Source organism: Balearica regulorum, chromosome 2 (genome assembly GCF_011004875.1).
Source record: "Balearica regulorum gibbericeps isolate bBalReg1 chromosome 2, bBalReg1.pri, whole genome shotgun sequence".
NCBI classification, from domain to species: Eukaryota; Metazoa; Chordata; class Aves; order Gruiformes; family Gruidae; genus Balearica; species Balearica regulorum.
The window spans coordinates 159,349,747-159,370,123 of NC_046185.1; the positions used below are offsets into that span (position 1 = coordinate 159,349,747).

At 44.6% G+C, this 20,377-nt stretch overlaps 1 protein-coding gene and 1 long non-coding RNA gene across 2 annotated transcripts in view; both read left to right on the forward strand.

Annotated features, from left to right (window-relative positions):
• Positions 1-5,044: 5,044 nt before the first annotated feature.
• Positions 5,045-20,377, forward strand: part of PAXIP1 (PAX interacting protein 1) — a 35,442-nt gene continuing 20,109 nt past the window's right edge. The window contains exons 1-5 of the mRNA XM_075746656.1: positions 5,045-5,361; positions 12,479-12,613; positions 14,549-14,592; positions 19,060-19,123; positions 20,121-20,234. Of these exons, the coding sequence (XP_075602771.1) occupies positions 5,275-5,361; positions 12,479-12,613; positions 14,549-14,592; positions 19,060-19,123; positions 20,121-20,234 (444 nt within the window). The 5' untranslated portion in view covers positions 5,045-5,274. The remainder of the gene's footprint in view (positions 5,362-12,478; positions 12,614-14,548; positions 14,593-19,059; positions 19,124-20,120; positions 20,235-20,377) is intronic.
• Positions 14,645-18,091, forward strand: LOC142600625 (uncharacterized). Its single transcript, XR_012834213.1, has 3 exons — positions 14,645-14,675; positions 15,307-15,396; positions 17,962-18,091. It is a non-coding gene; the product is annotated as an uncharacterized LOC142600625 (long non-coding RNA).

Below are 20,377 nucleotides of genomic sequence, written 5' to 3' on the forward strand. Positions count from 1 at the left end.
CAGAGCGCCAACATGGACAGCACCAATGGCCTTACCATGCTCCCCCCTCTGGCTGGACGGTATGGAAGCCCACCAGTGAGAATACATATCTGTACATATACGAGGTAGATCCCTCCAGTAGCTGCTCTGACACTCTGCCTGCCCAGTAGCTGGCCCCTCAATCCCAGTCTGCCCAGTTACTGGCATCAGGACACACGAGCCCCGAGGCTGCAGCCCTACTCCAGTTGGTGGTACAGACACACACAGTTGGCCAGGACTTCTCCGGTCCCAGAGGTGACCCCCTGTGCTCTTGTCACCCCTTTGCTCCCAGGCCACGTTACCTCTTCACTGCCTGGTCCATACTGACCTGGGGTGATGGCTCTGCAGGTACAGCCTTGGAGGGACCTGGACAAGGTGGTGGTACCCAGGTTTGGGTCCTCACCTGCCAGTCTGCCCCTGTGCTCCTCTGGCTTGTGCAGATGGGCCTTGGACGGGCCGATGGGCCTGGAGACAGGCCTGGGAGCAGCCTGGCAGGGTATTTGGGCTCCCCCTCCTGCCATTGTCACTCTGAGCTCGTGTAGATAAGCTTTATCTCATAACCTAACAAATCCCTACTGAGGCCAGACATAGGTGAGCACTTTGTTCTACACCTTGCTATGACTGAGCAGTAGGACCAGCCCGCTGATCTGACTTAGTTCTGTGTGCTGACCTGTGAGCAGAACCTGGAATCTATTTCTGGCAAATAGAGGGAATATTTTTCTTGTTCAGTAACATACTTTTTCAATCCAGTTTTCTGTTCTTATGGTTCATAAACTAGATCACACACACGTCGCAGAAATTTGAGCTATTCATTTTTGTTAGAAATAGTCTAATTACTAGAATTTAAATAACTTGTTGACAGCTGACATTAAATACATAAAGAAGTAAAAAATTTGTTCATTACTTTAATTCTACTACTTATTTAGAAGATAATTAAGGGGAAGGATTTGTGACTCGTAAGTACTCTTTTCTCCTGGGAGTGGTCATCCTGAAGCCAACAAAACTGAGGATAGAAAAAAAAAGATACTTCTGTGTGTGAAGACGAGTATCACTGATAATACAACAGCCGCTCTATGTGACCCGAAGTCCCACACTGAGATTTACAAAACTACTTCTCAGGGGCCACTAAAACTGTTAGCTATCTAAACTTCTACCGGGGAAGTTTTCTGCAGACCGCTTGCTGCGCATCGTTTCATGGCACATACAGAAATGCTTTTGCTTTGGCTGTGGTGCACAGCTGGTTATCTACCTGACATCTGCTCAAGCTCAGGCAAGATTTTCCAAGTTCTTCTTTCACCAAGCACAGCTACAGGGGTCTGTCCAGGAGCTGCTTTCAGGGCTTATTCATTTGGTGGAAGAAGGATGTGATGGTCTCATTCTTCTCATTTTCATTAAAAGCTCTGTGGTTAAAGAACACAGAGAGGCTGTAGGCATCCAGCGGCCACACCTACCTTGTGCCTCAGTGAAGAAGAGAAGGACAGACCCAAAAGTCCATGTCCCACATCCCAGGACAGGGCTCTAACAACTTTATCTTAGTTTTCCAGGACTGAATTTACAAACCAAATTTATTTTAGTAAAGCTATTTTAGTAAATTCTTAATCTCTTTTTTCTTTTTTTTTTTTTTCCCCCACATTGTATTATCTCGTGGTTTAACCCCAGCCGGCAGCTCAGCCCCACACAGCTGCTCGCTCACTCCCCCCCACAGCGGGATGGGGAAGAGAATTGGAAAAATAAGTGAGAAAACTCGCGGGTTGAGATAAAGACAGTTTAATAGGAGAGAAAAGGAAGAGAATAACAACAACAACAATAATTAATAATAATAATGATAATAATAGAATATACAAAACATGTAATGCACAGCACAATTGCTCACCACCTGAAGCTGATGCTCAGCTAGTTCCTGAGCTGTGCCGTCTCCTGGCCAACCCCAATTATATATGGAGCATGACATCATACAGTGTGGAATATCCCTTTGGCCAGTTTGGGTCAGCTGTCCTGGCTGTTCTTGGCTGTCCCCCGCCTTCTTGTTGGCAGGGAAGTACGAGAAGCTGAAAAGTCCTTGACTGCCTGGCAACAACTGAAAACATCGGTGTTATCAACATTATTCTCATCCTAAATCCAAAACACAGCACTATACCTGCTACTAGGAGGAAAATTAACTCTCTCTCAGCTGAAACCAGGACACATTATACTTCCATACTGTGGATGGAAATAAACTTTATTTTCGGATTTTTGTCATAATTAGTCAAAAAAGAACAATTCTGGTTAAGGTGGACACCTTATTAATGGGTATCTTTTTGTGGGAAACTGCAAATTTTGCAATGAATTCCAGTGATTTAACGGAGTACTCTGACCTTGTATTGCTAATATATGATATATTGTAGAGGATTTTCAAATTGATGGGATTTAAAATGCCAGTTTTATCTCATATTCTTCTCATTTGAGTAGCTGAACAAACAGAAGATCCAAAGTGGCCCCACCTGATGCTGCAATAACACAATTTGAGCCAAAGGTTTGGGAAGCATCATCATTTTTAAAAATCATGTTCAAAGCGTGCTGGTTGTATTACACTGTCAGTATTAGCATAGTGCCTGATTTGAAATAATTGTAATCTTGGAGTTGTGCAAAGAACTAAAAATAATGTGGCTATGGTAAATCCAAAGGATACGAAGGCCAGGGGAACTCATTAGAGTACCAAAGAAAATAGGCTGAGCAGAGAAATCAAAGAGGACAAATCACTTTGGTTTTCTTTGTGTGGAGTGGGAATATGCAATAACATACGAGATTAGATGGAAGGACTCTTGTGAGAAGGGGCAATTTAGCAATCACACTGAGAGAGGAGATGAAGCCAAGTAATGAATGACATCATGAAAAGAACTCAGAGGAAAATGTGGAACAGAAACCTGAGAGACAGCGATATTTATGAAAGAAAAGAGGTGAGAATTACCAGTGCTGGAAGATGCAGATGATTACAGAGGCACTGAAATCCAAAAGGAAAGGAAACTCAGGAAGCAATAGTGTTAATGATATCTGATAGAGCAAGAAGAATAAGAAAAATATTTCGCTGCAGGTGAATGAAGATGGTGGTCAAAGTAGTTCTAATTTAGTGGGAAGATGTCAAAATGGATCAAAAATGGAGTTGGAAAGAGTGAAAATTAGGAAGCAAGCAAGCAAGGGCTGGACTTGGGGGCCTGGACAGCAGCTGTAAAGGAAGGCAAGGCTCAGAGAAGTGTTCTTCAAAGGCAGTCCAGGAGATACTTGGGGCAGAAGAAAATGACCCTAAACAAGAGTTATTAGAACAGATAGAAAGTGAGATGAGAATATGAATTATTGGATGAAAGGGATAAACAGATTTAAAAGCAGGTGGTTATTTCTACTTTTTTCCTGTACTACGAAAAAAGTGTATCATAGAAAAGTTTAAGGACTTTTAACCTTGGTTTTCACTAAAAAAGTAAATTGTGATTGGGTGGGAATACAATAGAACCTGAAACCAAAGGGTAGGATCTGCTTCTGGAGTAGGAAAAGAAGAGGTGATGGGTTGGGTGTTCCTTACATAGCCGGAGTAGAAAGGGTGAAGAAAGGCAGAGGAACCTTCCTTGAAAAAGGATGAGAAGGAAGTTAGGAACTTGTATGCTATAAATTTCACTTCAACTCCCCCCAAAATACTGGATAAATAATAAATTGGTTGTGGACAGATTAATAGTTTCTACCAGGTATGTTTCAAGAATAACTCAGATTAAAGAAATCTAATTTTCTCCTGGGAAAACGTGACAGGCCTTGTAGATAGGAGGCAAACAATAGGTGCCCTGCATTTTTATTTCAGTATGCCTTTAGATGCCATCTCGTAACATCGTTCTTAAGTATGGGAGGGAAATATTGTCCACGTAAAAGTATTAGGAGGGGTCCAAAACTCCTTTGGAAAGCATAGTGCGGGGGCAGGATTTACCTGTCAGCGCTTGGATGCTTAAATGCACCAGATGAATCAGGCTCTGAAAGTGCTCATTTATCACTGTTGACTATAAAGATTTCAGTTTTTCTGATCAGTTATCTAAAGTTAAGCAAGATACATCCCCCTCTAGGTTTGGATGGTTTACTGTCACTGTAGAAGGATGCTTTGAGAAGGCTTTTGAGGGAAAATGTCTGATTTTGGTGGCAGTATGTTCATTAACGAGTTGGATGCTGGAATACAGAGTACGCCTATTGCATTTTCAGAGACTCCCGGCCAGAAAGGCTAATGTGTATTTTGGGAAAGGATTGAAGTTTTGAAGGTTCTTGATGAATTGAAAAAGCTGTTTGGAAGTGCAAAATGTCATGTATGGCGTACGTAGCGTATCGTCTGTCGCTGCTTGCAGCGGTAAGCCACTAGCTATTGCTTGACTCCCCCCCCTCGATGAAGAGAGACCCAAGCCTGGCACAGGGAAGGACAGGGGCGCACCACCAGCCCTGAGGCCGCTCCGACGGCGGGTTGGAGCACGAGGAGTGCGGCTCCAGGCTCGCTCGGGCCCTCAGCGGCACGCAAGGCCCAGCGCAGGGACCGCGACCGGGGTCACACGGACACCTGCCGTCGGACAGGGCCCTGGGCCGTCACCCCCCCGCTCCCCTGGGCTCTGTGAGGGCCCCTCGGCCCGGCGGGCTGCCCGTCTGCGGGGTGCGGCGAGGCGGAGCCGGGGGAGGAGCGGGCGGCAGCGGCTGAGAGGACCGTAACGATCGTCCTGCCGTCCGCACGGCGGGCTCGAGGGGCGGGGCTTAGGGCGGCGGGGCGGGGCCTGGGGCCGCCCTGAGAGGCGGGGCCGGAGGGCGGTGCGCTCCCCTCCCCCCGTCCCTCGCCTGTTTGCCAATGGGCGGGTCCGGGTATCCCCGCTGCCCGCCTCTGTCGGTCGGGGCGAGTCCATTGCGTTCCGTGCGGGGGGAGCTTCGGACCCGGATGCTGCCTCCCGGTCCGGTTCGGGGAGAGAGGGAGGAGGAGAGATAACGCCCGTGGATCAGAAGCGGGAGCTGTCCTGCGGCAGCGGGGGTGGCTGATCGGGCGGGGGGAGCCGCTTTGTCCGGGCGGCTCTCCCCTCCCCCTTCCACCCCCCCTGCGTCCCGGCGGGGGATGGTGTGTCCCGCAGCGCGCGCCTTGCTCGCGCGGTTCGGCGGCTCGGCGGGGGGAGGGGACGGGAGACCCGGGCCCCGGAGGCTTTCCACAGTGAGCGGGGGGATAGCGGGGAGAGAGCGCGGGGGGGGTGGGGGGGCGCGGTGCTGGCGGCCGGGACCATGTCGGCGGACGAGGAGGAGCTGAAAGTCCCGGAGGAGATGTTCAAAGATGTCAAGTTCTTCGTGGTGGGAGACATCGACCCCAAGGTACCGGGTCACCCGCCCCCTCGCCCCTTCCCTCGGCTCCTTCCTTCCCCCCCCCCCCGGGGGGGGGCACTGTGGGATCGTCCAGCTCCAGTACTCTTCTCCCCCCCCCCGACACTTACAGCGCGGGCTCGAGGCTCACGCGCCGCTGCACAGCACGCGCCTTGCCGCCTCCCGAGGAAGGCGCGCGGGGGGGGGGGGGCGGGGAGCGCGCGCGCGGCGGAGGGAGCGCTGGGGGGAGGGGGGGTAACGGCCGGTAACGGCCGTGCCCGGGGCCAGCGCTCCGCCACCCGCCATGGGAGCCAGCGGCCCCGCCGCGCAGGCCCCGTAGCCGCCTGAGCGGAGGAGGGGCGGGTGAAGGGACTTCCTGTTACGGCCCGGGCCGGGCGGGGAGCTGGCGGCCGCGCGGGGCAGCGGCTGTGCCTACCGCTCCGCAGGGCCGGCTGCGGGGCGCTCCGCAGGGCCGCGCTCGGCCCCCCCCCCCCCCCAGCCCCCCGCCGGCCCGCCCTCAGGTCCCGCTGTGCCAGCTCCGGCCCCTCCCGTCCCCGCCCCGCCGCTGTATCCGGATCCAGGACGGGGACAGTGACAGGCCGCTCTCGGCGCGGGGAGGCATGGCGAAGGAAGGCTTGGCCGGCGTTCCCCTCCCCACACAGACGTGCTTGCCGGCCCGTTCCCCGCCCGCCTCGGCGATAGGCACGTCCCGGCACCCCCGTGGCTCTGGTGCCCGTCCCGGGGCCTTCCAGACCCGTTAGGTGCACGGAGGTGCTGATGTGCTTGAGGTGTCGTCTCCGTGTTTTCCCTGCGCGGCTCCAGAGGAGATGAGGAGCAGGAGGTGCCCTCTGGCCTAGGGCGATAGCCGGCATGACAAAGTTGGCCTACGCTGGCCTAGGGCAATGCCCTAGATGATGAAGTTGGCCTTGCAGTTAGTAACACTCAGCCGTGTTGAGTGAAGGTGGTTAAAAAAAAGTTTCTGTGGCATGTCCAATTAGACAAGTGTTAGAAGTGTACGATATCTAGCTTTAGGACATCACCTTTGTGCAAACAGATTCCTACAAGTTTCACTCTGAAATGAAAGTCTTGGCTGCTTTGGTAGTTGCTGCAGTGGAGTCTTCATTTAGCATTGGGTTCCTTTAACCTTGTGTCCTGGCATTCACTGGGTCTTGTAGACCTTTAAGTGAACTTGAGACATAGGCACTGGCCCGTTGAGATGTTTTTTATTCATAGGAATAGGATTATATGCTAAAAGAAATACAGTCTAGGAATACAGTTAAAGAGCAGGAAAAAAACCCAGGGTCTTTAAACATAAAATTTTTGACAATATGTTAGAGCTTGAATAACAACTGTTGTATTAAAAAAACCTATAGCAGCAATATTACTATGTGTATGAAGATGAGTGCAAAAAAAAAAATAAAAAGGACTCTTGTATTTCATTTATCATATAAATGATGTCCCGAAAGGCATGTAGTTAGTTGTGTGTTGGCATAGCAAGACAATCAGCGGTATTCCCATTGAGTGAGTAAACAAGCATTCTCTTCAACTAGTTTTCTTATGTTAAGTTTTATTCTTCTTAGCAGTTAATGACATTGTCTTAAAGCTTCGATTTGCCCTCAGTTAGGTACCCTGAATTCCCCTCTGTTTGTGGGATGGCTCCTATGGGTTGCAGGCCAACACTGAAGGTGGCTGTGGCGGACTTGGTAAGGTCAGGTGCGGCACTGCACAGAAGTGGTCGCACAGCTTCCAAGATCAGGTCATGCTGGAAGCTGTTGAGCCACTCTCTCATTGTGAGCGATGCCTGAATTGAGAAGTCCCGTGCACCTGAGTTGTTTCTGCGGCTGGCTGGCCTCTTCAAGCTCTGTTCCGTCTGTTCCCGCTGTTGGTGCTCTGGATTCTGAAAGGGCTTGCTGGTGTGGCACAGCGTTACAAGGTGTGGTGGGTTGACCCTGTCTGGAGGCCAGGTGGCCCTCAAAGCTGCTCTATCACTGCCCTCCTCAGCTGCACAGGGGAGAAGAAATAAAGCGAGAAGCTCGTGGGTCAAGATAAGAACAGGCAGAGATCACTCACCAGTTACTGTCACGGGCAAAAGAGACTCAACGCAGAAAAAAATTAATCCAATTTATTATTGAGCGAAACAGAGTAGAATAATGAAGAATAAAACTAAATCTTAAAACCCCCTTCCCCCCAGTCTCCCTTCTTCCCAGACTCAACTTCACTCCCCATTTCTCTCCCCCCTCCCCCCCAGCGGCACAGGGGGACGGGGAATGGGGGTTGTGGTCAGCTCATCACACCTTGTCTCTGCTGCTCCTTCCTCCTCAGGGGGAGGACTCCTCACACCCTGCCCCAGCTCCAGCCTGGGGTCCCTCCCACGGGAGACAGTCCTCCATGAACTTCTCCAACGTGAGTCCTTCCCACGGGCTGCAGTTCTTCACAAATTGTCCCAGCATGGGTCCCTCCCACGGGGTGCAGACCTTCAGGAGCAAACTGCTCCAGTATGGGTCCCCCACGGGGTCACAAGTCCTGCCAGCAAACCTGCTCTGGCGTGGGCTCCTCTCTCCACAGGGCCACAGGTCCTGCCAGGAGCTTGCTCCAGCGTGGGCTTCCCACGGGGTCACAGCCTCCTTCAGGTGCCTCCACCTGCTCTGGCATGGGGTCCTCCATGGGCTGCAGGTGGAATCTCTACACCCCCTCATCCTCCCTCCATGGGCTGCAGGGGGACAGCCTGCTTCACCATGGTCTTCTCCACGGGCTGCAGGGGGATCTCTGCTCTGTGCCTGGAGCACCTCCTGCCCCTCCTTCTGCACTGACCTTGGGGTCTGCAGAGTTTCTCATATCTTCGCACTCTGGCTGCAAAAGCTCCTGCTAGGTTTTTTTTCCTTCTTAACTCTGTTATCCCAGAGGCACTACCACCATGGCTGATGGGCTCAGCCTTGGCCAGTGGCGGGTCCGTGTTGGAGCCGGCTGGCATTGGCTCTATCAGACACGGGGGGAAGCTACTAGTAGCTTCTTGCAGAAGCCACCCCTGTAGCCCCCTCGCTACCAAAATCTTGCCATGCAAACCCAACACACACGGAGGCCAGGGCTCGCTCCTGTCCGCGTGAGTGAGCCCTTGGGAGCACGAGGCACCCAGGAGGGCAGAGTCCTGCCCGGGCTGGGTTGCAGACCTGAGTCAGAGCATGGAAGCGTGTTGTGCCGAGCTGGGGGTCAGTTTTTTGTGGTGCCTTTGCCCTCCCTTCTGCAGATGCCCTCCGTGTTACCCTGGGAAGAACCCAGACAGGACAACTACTTACTGGTTGTGATTTGAACGGAGACAGAAAGGAGAAATTCTAAATTGAACTCTAGAAATAGCTTTTGAACACATTTGTTATAGTGAAACGTTCCATTACGAATACAAAACTTACAATTGTATTTGAAGTTTTCTGCTTCTTTATATACAAACGTATGCTAGCTTGATTTTGAAAAGAAGTTACCTACCTCCTTCACTTTTTAGGGAGGAACATGCTTTGATCAGCTTAAGTTTCCAAATGGTTTCATGGAAGACCCATTATCTTAAAAAAGGCCCAGCACAAGTGAGCACTCCAATCAAAACAAAGCCAAGAGTAAGAAAAAAAAAAAGTAATATATTCAGGTGAATAACTGCATACGCATTACCTATTAAAACATATGCAGCAAAAACTAGAAGGGAAACAAAAGTCTGGAATTGTGCCTAGATGTTCTTTGGCAAATGAGGGAGAATTAGGCTGCTGGCTCTGAACTTTAAATCCATTCCACTGGGATGTGCGCTTGGCTGCTCACACCTTACAGGGGATGAGGAGTAGATGTCAGCTATTATTTTTTTTAATAAATACTTTTCGTTCTTTCCTAAAAGATGTAAACCCAAACTATCATGCTTTGATAATGCCAGATAAAATCAGTATTTCATACAGAAAGAGATAAAAAGTAATGCAATGCAGCATAAGGACTTTGAGCAGGATATTTGGGTTCTGGTTATCTCTTGTTTTATTATTATTTTAATTTTTTTTTATGCCCATTGTCCTCCTTCTTAATTTTGAGATTTTCCTCTTGTTTCTTCCAACACCGCTTTTAATGAGAGAGAACAAAGATAAAATTTATATGCTCCAAAAAAAGAAAATTCATTTAATGGATTTAAGCTAACACCTAAAGTGCAGGATTTTTACAATGATCATATTACGGCTTTTCAGCATTTTGTTTTCTAGCGACAGGTATATATGGTCAATACTAGTAGAGGTGAAGTTCTTTAATTGCACCAGTACAACTTTTCAGTCCAGGCACTATTTAAACTGAAGAAGTCATGTGTTCTGAGAGGAGTTTTGACATTGACATGAACTGTATTAGGAAGAGTCTGTTTCGTACCACTTTAAATAATCATAGGAAGTTATTTTCAGTTGTATTTATAGTGTTTAAACTTGCTACCTGAAACTAGTGTAACTTTTTGCATAAGCAGACTCTTTGCACAGACTCCTTAATGCAACATTGTTTTACTATTAAAAAATTAATACTTCTAGCTCATTAGTTGATGCTGTCACATTTTTGGTTCTTAAATACCTGCTATTCTCAAAAGGTCTTCATTTTGATTTAGCTTTTCCCATTGGAATTGTAGCATCTTGTGTTACCTTGCAGTTAACTGAATTTCGTGCAGGAAGGTATCCTGTGATTTAGGAGATTGGTGTGTAAAATGGAAATACTCTGACCTGTTCCTGTGTGGCGGCAAGAACAGCAAGCTTGTGATCAATTTTCTTGCTTATTTTAGAGTAATTCTTTTGTAAATTGATAATATCCCATACTCATCACCTGCAGAAAAAAAGTTGATTTTTTTTCTTTTAAATTTTGAAGTCGAGTACTTCAGTTAGGAAATGCTAAAATTGTGTCCTTGCTGAGTGGCAACTTTTCCATCCTTATTTTTCTGCTGAGCATAGATGCTTTGTAATAGCCCAACACCATGGTTTTGAAAGAGTCGCTTTTTCAGTGCCTTCTCTATCCTGCTTAGTGTACAGAGTAGGTAGTAATGGCTTAAGGACCAATTACTGCTTAACATCTTTGCTGGTAACATAGGCAGTGGGATCGAGTGCACCCTCAGCAGGTTTGCCGACACCACCAAGCTGTGTGGTGTGGTCGACACGCTGGAGGGAAGGGATGCCATCCAGAGGGACCCTGACAGGCTGGAGAGGTGGGCCTGTGCAAACCACATGAAGTTCAACAAGGCCAAGTGCAAGGTCCTGCACGTGGGTTGGCACAATCCCAAGCACAACTACAGGCTGGGCAAGGAGGGGATTGAGAGCAGCCCCGAGGAGAAGGACTTGGGGGTGTTGATTGATGAGAAGCTCAACATGAGCCGGCAGTGTGTGCTTGCAGCCCAGAAAGCCAGCCATGTCCTGGGCTGCATCACCAGCAGTGTGACCAGCAGGTCGAGGGAGGGGATCCTGACCCTCTGCTCCGCTCTTGTGAGACCCCACCTGCAGTACTGCGTCCAGCTCTGGGGACCCCAGTACAGGAGAGACATGGAGCTGTTGGAGAGAGTCCAGAGGGGGCCACAAAGCTGATCAGAGGGCTGGAGCACCTCTCCTGTGAGGACAGGCTGAGACAGTTGGGATTGCTCAGCCTGGAGAAGAGAAGGCTCTGGGGAGACCTTAGAGCAGACTGCTAATACCGAAAGGGCCTACAAGAAATCTGGAGAGGGACTGTTTACAAGGGCATAGAGTGACAGGACAAGGGGTAACGGGTTTAATCTGAAGGGGGGTAGATTTATATTAGATAATAAGGAAGAAATTCTTCCCTGTGAGGGCGGTGAGGCACTGGCACAGGTTGCCCAGAGAAGCTGTGGATGCCCCCTCCCTGGAAGTGTTCAAGGCCAGGTTGGATGGGGCTTTGGGCAACCTGGTCTAGTGGAGGGTGTCCCTGCCCATGGCAGGGGGTTGGAACTAGATGGTCTTTGAGGTTCCTTCCAACCCAAGCCATTCTGTGATTCTATTCTACTTAATGTCCTGTTTGATGAATGCAGTGCCGTGCTGTCTGTTGTTCACTGTTGTGGGGAGAGCGTCCTGTGACAAAGGGAGTGTCCCCAGCAGGTTTTGAGAGATAGACATCTATCCCTAGCAGATTTTAGCGGATAGACATCATAGCAGTTTGGTTCTGCAAAATCATTATGAAGTGAAACTCTACTTCTGAATAATGAAAGGAAAAAGGGAAAGAATAATCTTGATGGGCATTGTCAGAATTTGAACTCTAGACCATACTGGTTTAAAACATTTTTCTCTTCCTCCCTTCCACACCCTACTACCTTCTCTGTTACTTCTACTCAAATAAAAGTGTGTCCTGTTTTTAGGGGGCAGGGCTGGATTCATCACACAGATCTCTGCAATTGAGCTGAGAGAATGCTGCACTCTTAAACCGACGTCATTTATATGGGCCTTGCAAAAATAGGTGTAAGATGTGCTTTGTGATTTGTGAGGTGTTTTGCATTTTCTGAGGACAGAGCGATGGAGTGAGACATTTCAATTCCAGCTCTTTAAAGTTAGGAGGCATGTGACCTCTTTTTTCTTTCTTATTTCTGTAAATCACTCTTGGTCCTCCATGACTTCTTTTCCCAATATGTCAACTCTTTGTTAGAATGTTTTTCCCTTCTCAAGACAGTGGTTACAACTCTTTTTGCTTGCAGATCCTTCTAATACCAAGGGGGTATTAGACATGTTCAGACGCTTCCAAAGCTACCATATACAAACACTGAGGAGAAGGATTTTCTTACCTTGCCTGAGAGAAAATTATTTTATAAATAATATATATAAATATATAAATTATTATATGAGGAGTGTATGTTTTGGAAAAATTTTGACACTTTGCAGTTTTCTGCCCCAGCCTGAATTACTTTGGAAAGTAAATCTTCAACTTGAGTGATTGAACTATAGCAGAGGTATAAACCATTGGCAATCAGGTTTCAAATTGGATGCATTTGGGAACTTCAGAAAGAGTGGGAGCCACTTACAGGAGGGCAAGCAAAAGAGAAGGTCATACACATTCCTCTCGTGTTACTGTGTTCTTGCATTAACGTTTTTCTCAAATAAAAGATGCTAAAAATTGTTGACTTCTCCCTGTTCTCTTTTGGGTTTAGGTTATTCAACTTCTGAAAGCTGGGAAAGCAAAGGAAGTTTCTTACAATGCACTGGCTTCACATATTATTTCAGAAGATGGGGACAATCCAGAAGTTGGAGAATCCCGTGAAGTTTTTGATCTCCCTGTAGTAAAGGTGAATGACTCATCCATGATATTGTCAAAGTACTGATGTGGATACTTCTTTATAACATCAGAAAATATTCATGTTTGGATGATGACCAAATGAAACCTAACTTTAAAAGTCTTTTATTCTTGTTACACAAACTTTTATCCTGACTGATGGACTTTTACATTTCTGTTCTCTCTCTTGTTGCTCTGTACCTGTCAGGTGGTTTGGGCTTTTTGTTTTCTGTTTTGTTCTGTTTTATTCCAGATTCTTCCTTCAGTGATCTGTGAGATGGCATCCCATTAGCTGTACTTTAGAACTGTTTCTGACAGCAGGGTTCTTCCAAACTTCTGGCGGTGGAAAACTTTAATTTAGAAAAAACAGTAGAGTGCTGAGGGGTTTTTTTTTGAAACACATATAATTGGCAGGGTGCAAATGATTTTGTTTTTTCTGCATGTGTGTGCTACACTTATTTTAAACAAGAGGAACTTGTAGAAAAAGAGATTTTTTTTCTCTTGATTTTATTTTTAAGTTTATTTCTTTTTTTCTTACTCATACTGGAATTACCAGTATTTTGTTACTATCTTGCAATACTGGCTTATTTTTCCAGTGAAAGATTCTGGGCTTCATGTTTGAAAATTGTCACTCTGCAAGTCAGGAGAGTGATTAGAAGAAAAAACACTAGTATTTTACTGCCAGTACCTTTGGGTACATGATTTTGGGTTAATTTTTCCATATGGTTGCAGGTGGCAGTAGAGAATTTTGATAGCTTATGTCATGAGAGTGCACCTGACAGTAGAAGTATGAATTAATTCCAAAAAATAAAAGGTGCTTAGCTAGGAACCTTATGGTTATAGTGGGAGTGCTGATAAATTTTTAGTTCCTTTTTCTGAAGTGTTCTGTGGCATAATTTTAATCTTACAAACAAGACGACTGCTGTCATTCTCATGTGAAGGAAGGACATCAGCATCGTAACAGTGCTTTCTGCTTTCTAATGTCATTTAATTAAATAATTTCATCTTCTTCATAACTGCTACTAGCTAAATTTTTTCATTTGCCAGAAGAGAACAAGTCTTTCAGTAATGTCACTTAGTTTGACCTAAAAACATCACAGCATGATCTGTAATCAAGAAGATTAGACGAAGTATTAAGGAAATGGAAGTCAGAGGCAAAGGTAGCTTGTTGGCTACCTTGTTGAGAGAAAAGCATAGAGAATAAGAGAAAAACTTGAGGGAGGAAAATCTCCCAGGTCTTTTCAGAGGATAGGAGTTATGAATTAGATGTTTTTAGTTCATTTTTATGCCTTTTTCTAAAGGAGAGAGAATTGCAAGAATCGGGACCTCATATACATAGTTACCACAATATATTTGTTTGGTTTTTGAGGAAAAGTCATTCATACTGAATGTGATGCCACTCTTCCCCCCTTCTTCCTTATACGCTGCATTGGGACCACTGTCCTGCTTCTCTTCCCTTCTCCATCACCTCTGTGTCTACCAGAGGGGGGAATACTGTCCCGGAATACTGTCAGTTAGGGGTCATCACCTATGTGCTTAGCAGCCCTCATTGCTGTGTGTTTAGAAACTTCTTTCAATATAAGGTTATGGTTCCTGACTCCTTGGTGATGAGCGTATGGTAGGGGATATTTTTTTAGAGCATGGAAAACTGAAAGAAGGGAGAGGATGAATAAATACTGTACATGATTTTCCTGGCACAATAGAAGGACAAGAGAAAGGGGTCTTGCTCTCATATTGCTGCACAACCTTTGAGCAGTCTTTATATTAAATCTTAGAAATAAAACAGAACAGTATTTGTTGTAAAAGGCTAAGGACAATGTCTGTGAAACACTTAGACTTTCAAAGCTTGGAGATGTATATTGAAACTAACTATAGTATGAACTTGGAAGGTAATTCACATTTCACACATGCAGACCAAGGTTTTTAATGTCTTGTTTTTATTTTTCAGCCTTCCTGGGTGATCTTGTCTGTTCGCTGTGGCGCTCTTCTGCCGTATCCTTTAAGTTCAAATTTGAATCAGTTCTATAGGAAACATGTTAAAATAGATACCATCGAGGGTTTAAAGACTGCTTCAAGTATGTACAGCATAAATTTTTAAAATGATAGGATGTGTTTTACTTGCCAAGATTGCAGCATGCTTGGGACTTCTTTGTCTTCAGTTTTCCTGTCGCTCTGGGTATTTTGGATGCTTAATAGACACTTGCAGGAAAACTGTCATCAAATAGACTCAAAAAATTTTAGCTGGAAGTTGATAATTAACTGTAAGTATCCAGGAAAAGTGCTGGAGTGCAGTAAGTGGGCAAATGTTGGTTCAGAGCAGAATGGCCTATTCTGCCTTTTCTAGAAGCAGAACTAAGTAAGGCATAAAGATGCAATAATTCGTATCAACACTGTATTATAAATAACACTTTATTAACAGATAGTGTTAGTATTCCTATTTTTGGGATAATCTGTTCTTGCCTTTGGTAGACCCGTGTTCATGTTTGGCTAGATTTATATTTCTTAACTTCTTTAGTTTCTTAACTTGTGTGGAGCATATATTCTTGCATATGGATGGCATATTCCTTCCTCTTCTTGTCAGTTATTACTGTTTCATCTTTATTTATGTTCCCCTCAGTTTTTTCTCTGGATCATAGGAATGGTGTCAATGGCTGCTATTATAAAAAAAAAATCACGTATCTTTTTCTCAGACCATTCACAATAAAGATTCTGTACATGGAAAAGCTGAAGCAGAGCAATACGTTCCAGTACAGATATGAGTGGATGATTGCAACACACAATGCCAGGACTGGGGAGGTATGCTGTCAGGCATGAGTTCTCATTTTGGAATGAGGTTAGCAGGTGGTCATGTCTATAATGGAAAACAAGAGGTGGCAGACACAAGAATCCAGGTGTTTGTATTAGGAATTCAGGTCTTAAATGTGCTTTAGTGATTCAGAATTCATGTTTTATACCCAGTATTTCAAGCTATGTGCCTTTGCATCTGTCTGTGTCTTGACTGTTTTGGAAACAGGCTCTATATCCTCGACTTCCCCAAAAGAGCACAGCTCAGGGAGTGAACTGTAGGAAGAGAAAGCATTGAATTAATCAGTTAAAATGCTATAGTGAGGTCTTTGCACAGATTGTTTTGATGACAATAATCAACATGTCGGATAAGATTCAGCAGTTGGTGTGCCATAGTCACGGATAGCCTGCTGACCAAAGCAGAAGCAAGTTTTGCATGAATGACTTGGCTTCCAATTCCAAATGAAAAAAATGCACCAGACATTACGTGGGAAAACCCAAATTAGCAGAGCTACTCTTGTATTAATAATTTGATTATTGTGATGTGATCTAGGCTGGTGATTTTTGTGTTTTGCATCTGGAAGTAATAAATGTGTTTATCATCCTTTCATCATCAGGAAGGGAGTGTACGGTTGCTTACATCACACATCTGTAAGCATTCTCCCTGTTCCTGAGGACTGGTTGAAAAATAATAAAACGGCTTGGAATTAGCTAAATTTTCAGGCGTAACTAATCTAGCATGGCATTTGTAGTGGGTTAACCTTGGCTGGATGGCACATGCCTACCAAGGCACTCTCACTCCCCTCCTCAGCAGGATGAGATGGGAGAAAATCAGATGCAAAAAACCTTATAGGTCAAGATAGAGGCAGTTTAATAAAGCAAAAGCAAAGGTCATGTGCAGAAGGAAAGGGAAAACAAAAAATTTATTCTGTACTTCCTATCAGCAGGTGATGTCTGGCCACTTCCCAGGAAGCAGGCCTTCAGTACACCTAGAGGCTGCTCTGGAAGACAAACATTGTAAATAATGAACGCCCTTCCTCCTCCTTTCTCTCAGCTGTTATTGCTGAGCAGACGTGCTATGGTATGGAATATCCCTTTGGTCAGTTGGGGTCAGCTGTCCTGGCTGTGTCCCCTCCCAAGGCCTTGCCCATCCCCAGCTACTGGTGAGGGGAATGCTGGAGAGACAGCCTTGGTGCTGTGCCAGCACTGCTCAGCAGTGGCCAAAACCCTGGGGTGTCCCCAACACCTTGCTGCTACCCGTACACAGCACGGCACTATGAGGGCTGCTGTGGGGAGAGTTAACGCCATCTCAGCCAGACCCAACACAGCATTGTTAGTGGTGTTCTTTCCCGTGGAGAAAATGCACTATTAGAAAATTGGTCTTCCGTCTGAAACCAGAGGTTTTTAAAAGGATGCTCTAAGACCTGACATTACTATATACCCAGAAGAGAAAAGAACAGATAAGACCATTGAGTGATGCAGTCCATAACTAAATTGTAGCAATAAATGTGCGAATGTAGCCCTGAATGGCTATTGCTCAGGAAGTCTTTATTGTGGGTATGTAGGAATGGCCAAATGAAAAGAGCAGCTCTCGGTAGTAACGTATTCTTGGGTTGCACGGAAGAAGGAAGTTGTCTACACCTGTCAGCAGTAAACGTGTCCTTGGATCTTCCAGTTTATTCTTTCTAGCACTTCACGTCCTTAGAACTTGGTGGGTTTAGATTTTATTGTGAGCCTTATAGTCGTCACTAAAGTGGGTTGTTAAGTCTTAACTTTGTTCTATTTTAGTCTCTTTGTGACTTCTAGTGCAGTGGCATCCAGCCTTTCATTAGATTTTTAGGTACTACCATAATGAAAAAAACATAGTTAATAGAATAGCTTACTTTTTCTTGTTGACTATTTTTGGACGTTGTTCAGGCAGAGGTTTGAGACTGCATTTTCCTCTTTTGTTTATGTTTTAATTTGGAGATGCGTTACTCAAAGTTATCATTGAATTTACTGAAGAAGCAAGTCCTAAAAACATCTTTTGTCGGTTAGATATATGGATCTAATAAGACCCTTGAAGATTTTGTGTTTCTTTACCAAGTCTGATACTTATTTGATGGGCATTTGCCTGTCAGTTGTTAAAGGTGCAGTTTAATGTAGAAAGATTTAATGCAATATAGAAGTGTAATAATTTTGCCTCTTTCTTCTAAATACATTTTAACATTCCACTGTGAAAGTTGTTTTCACCAGGGGGAACTTCAAAAGGTGGAGTGTTCTCCTGCTCACTGCTAATGGATGTTAGCAAAATCTGACTAACCTGCAGGCAAAGGGAGGTGACAGAAAAATTAATCTGGAAGCAGCCTTCCTGAAGAAGGAAACACAGTTTTGCATGTGAAAACCTCAGTTATAATGCCATAAAGAGGGCTGGTGATTTCTTTCTTAATTCTCTTGATAGCAGCAAAAGCAACAATGAGGAAGGATTATTTTTCCGTGGTCTTGTACAGGTGAAAGAGGGTCAGAGCACTTCTGAATTTTTGTTGCTGGAAGGACAAAAAAAAAAGTGAGTTTTGTTGCATTCCCTCTGTTTTCCAGATCCACTTGGAACCTTATTGTGCTACTTGTAAGAGGGTCTATTTCACTCCTATTCTTTAGAGAGTGCAAGCTGCAGTCAAACTGATGGACCTCTTAAATACCGAGCTGTTGCTGCTTTATGTGCTACAAGCAGATGTTAAGGCAGGGAGTGGACAACTGTACACTTTTGAAAGATCCAGTACTGAGTTGCTACCTTAGATGAGATACTGAGCAACACAGTGAAATTTAAAACGTTCATCAAACTTGAACTTCTTGGAGTATTCTGGACAGCGGCAGTAATCTATTCTTCAGTTTAAAAGTGCTCTGGGCTTTGTTGTCAGCCTGCTGTGTGTTGTCTCTTCTAGGTCTCAAAATTTAAGTATTGCTGGTGCATCTGTCAGCAGCATGGGGAAAATAATTTTGTTTCATTACAAAAATCTCTGTGCTTGTAACAGAATGCACATCTGTTTCTGTAGTCCTTTTTTCCAACAAGGTGTGCACAAAATCATATGATCATATTAGTTTCAGGTTGCATTTCTGTTTTTATAGCCCAGTATATATTATAGCAGTTTAATAAGCATGCAGTAAAGACACTGTAACTTTCTACAGCTGTCTGCTATTAGCTTTTATTTTAGAAAAACCACACTTTTCTTGGTGTGACTTGTTTTATCAAATTTCTTGTGCATCATGTTCCTTCTACGTTGTCCGTTGCTGACTGTAGTGAAAGTTTCTTCTTCAGATTCTCCTGTATTGTTAAACACGGAAGATAAGCACTTGATAATGAAAGGAAGCTCTTGGTAATGATCTGACTCCTATTAGCTAAACTTCTGTGTTTAGCATCCGAAGATGGACTGAGGGAGATGCTCTGGGAAGAGGCAAGTTTGTAATATTACCAAAATAATATTAGAGATTCCCTGATACAGTTTGCACCTCAGTTTTTTCCTGACCCATGCAACTTGAATTGGAAACAGACAACATGCTTTTAAAGATAAAAGTTTTTGAATGGTCAAATACTTGATAATATCTGAGAAGTACTATGTGCATTATTTAATTTCCTTCTAATGTCCCTCAGGAAACTCTCATTTAAATTACTTTGCATCCTTGACACCTGCTTTCCAGTGTAAATGGCTTTTCTCCAGAATCTTGTCAGATCTTTTTTGGAGTCACTGCTTGTCTCTCTCAGGTAAGAAGTGAACCATATGTCAGTCTACTCCAATGTACAATGCTTTGGTTTTTTTGAGGAGAGATACCAGTTTTTCTGTTGTACTATGACTTTTTTTCTGTAAAAAAGCTAAAAGAGTTTTTCACTGAAAATGAGGGCATGAACATTTCAAACTGTGAACGTTGAATCAGTAATTTATCTTGTATTCAGCCATATGGTGATTCTAAATTGCAGAGTGCGCTAGACTATAAAGTCCTTGCTCCTATTCCTCTGTTTCTGCATTAACACAATATTCAGTCAACGTGTTTTACCTACTTAACGCACTGAAACCTTTACAAGGGTGCCGGTGAGTAAAGTAAGTGGAAAGATGGTGCTCCAGGGGCTTGTGTTCATAACCAACTCGATAGATCTGTGAGTAGCATCACACTGTGGTGACCAGTGTGTGTGCAGACGGACAGGATAAGGCCCTAGGTGCTAATGGAATGTATGCATATATGTGCTTTAGACTTCTAAACAAATTATTCCTGTAGTAGCGTCACTGACTCTGAATGGTAGTGGCTTAAATACATGCGGCTTTCTTGGCAAGGGAGGGGGACGTCGCTATGACATAAATTGTAGAAATAAAAGCTTCATGTGCTTACGCAGGCTATTAATTTGGTCTACTTGTTAAAATTCTGTTTAATGAATTTTAACAGGTTGTCTAAGATAAATAATTCTTGTTTGCTTGATTATCAACTCTCTTCTCTTGTGGAAGGTGACATAAGTGTTGAATTTTACAGGAGTGAAGCATGTTTCTTTTTCTCTGTGCAGGTTCAAAATGATTGTTTAATGTCTTTTCATGTTGCATCTCTTTGTCACCCTTTTTTCTCTGTAACTTTCATTCTAATTTGGTATTTAAAAGTGATAGGTAATACATTAGCCAGATTTGTAAATGGTATGTCATGGATTGTACTAAAATTCTTCAAGCTGAAGGCAGCCGGTCGCATGGAACTAAAAAGCTTATTTACCTTCCTTTTAGGTTTCATCTGAAGACCGAAGTACGCTGTGGGCTTTGATTACTTTTTATGGAGGGAATTGCCAGCTGAGCCTCAATAATAAGTGTACTCATTTGATTGTGCCTGAGCCAAAGGGGGTAAGAGTTTATTACACGTACAATTCTTCTTGTTATAGCTCTCATTTGCTTTTGAATAATAAATAAATTTCCATCTTCCTGAAGTTAGGGTTCTTAAGACTGTTCATTTGTCTTGAACAGCTAAATTCAACATTGTTATGCAT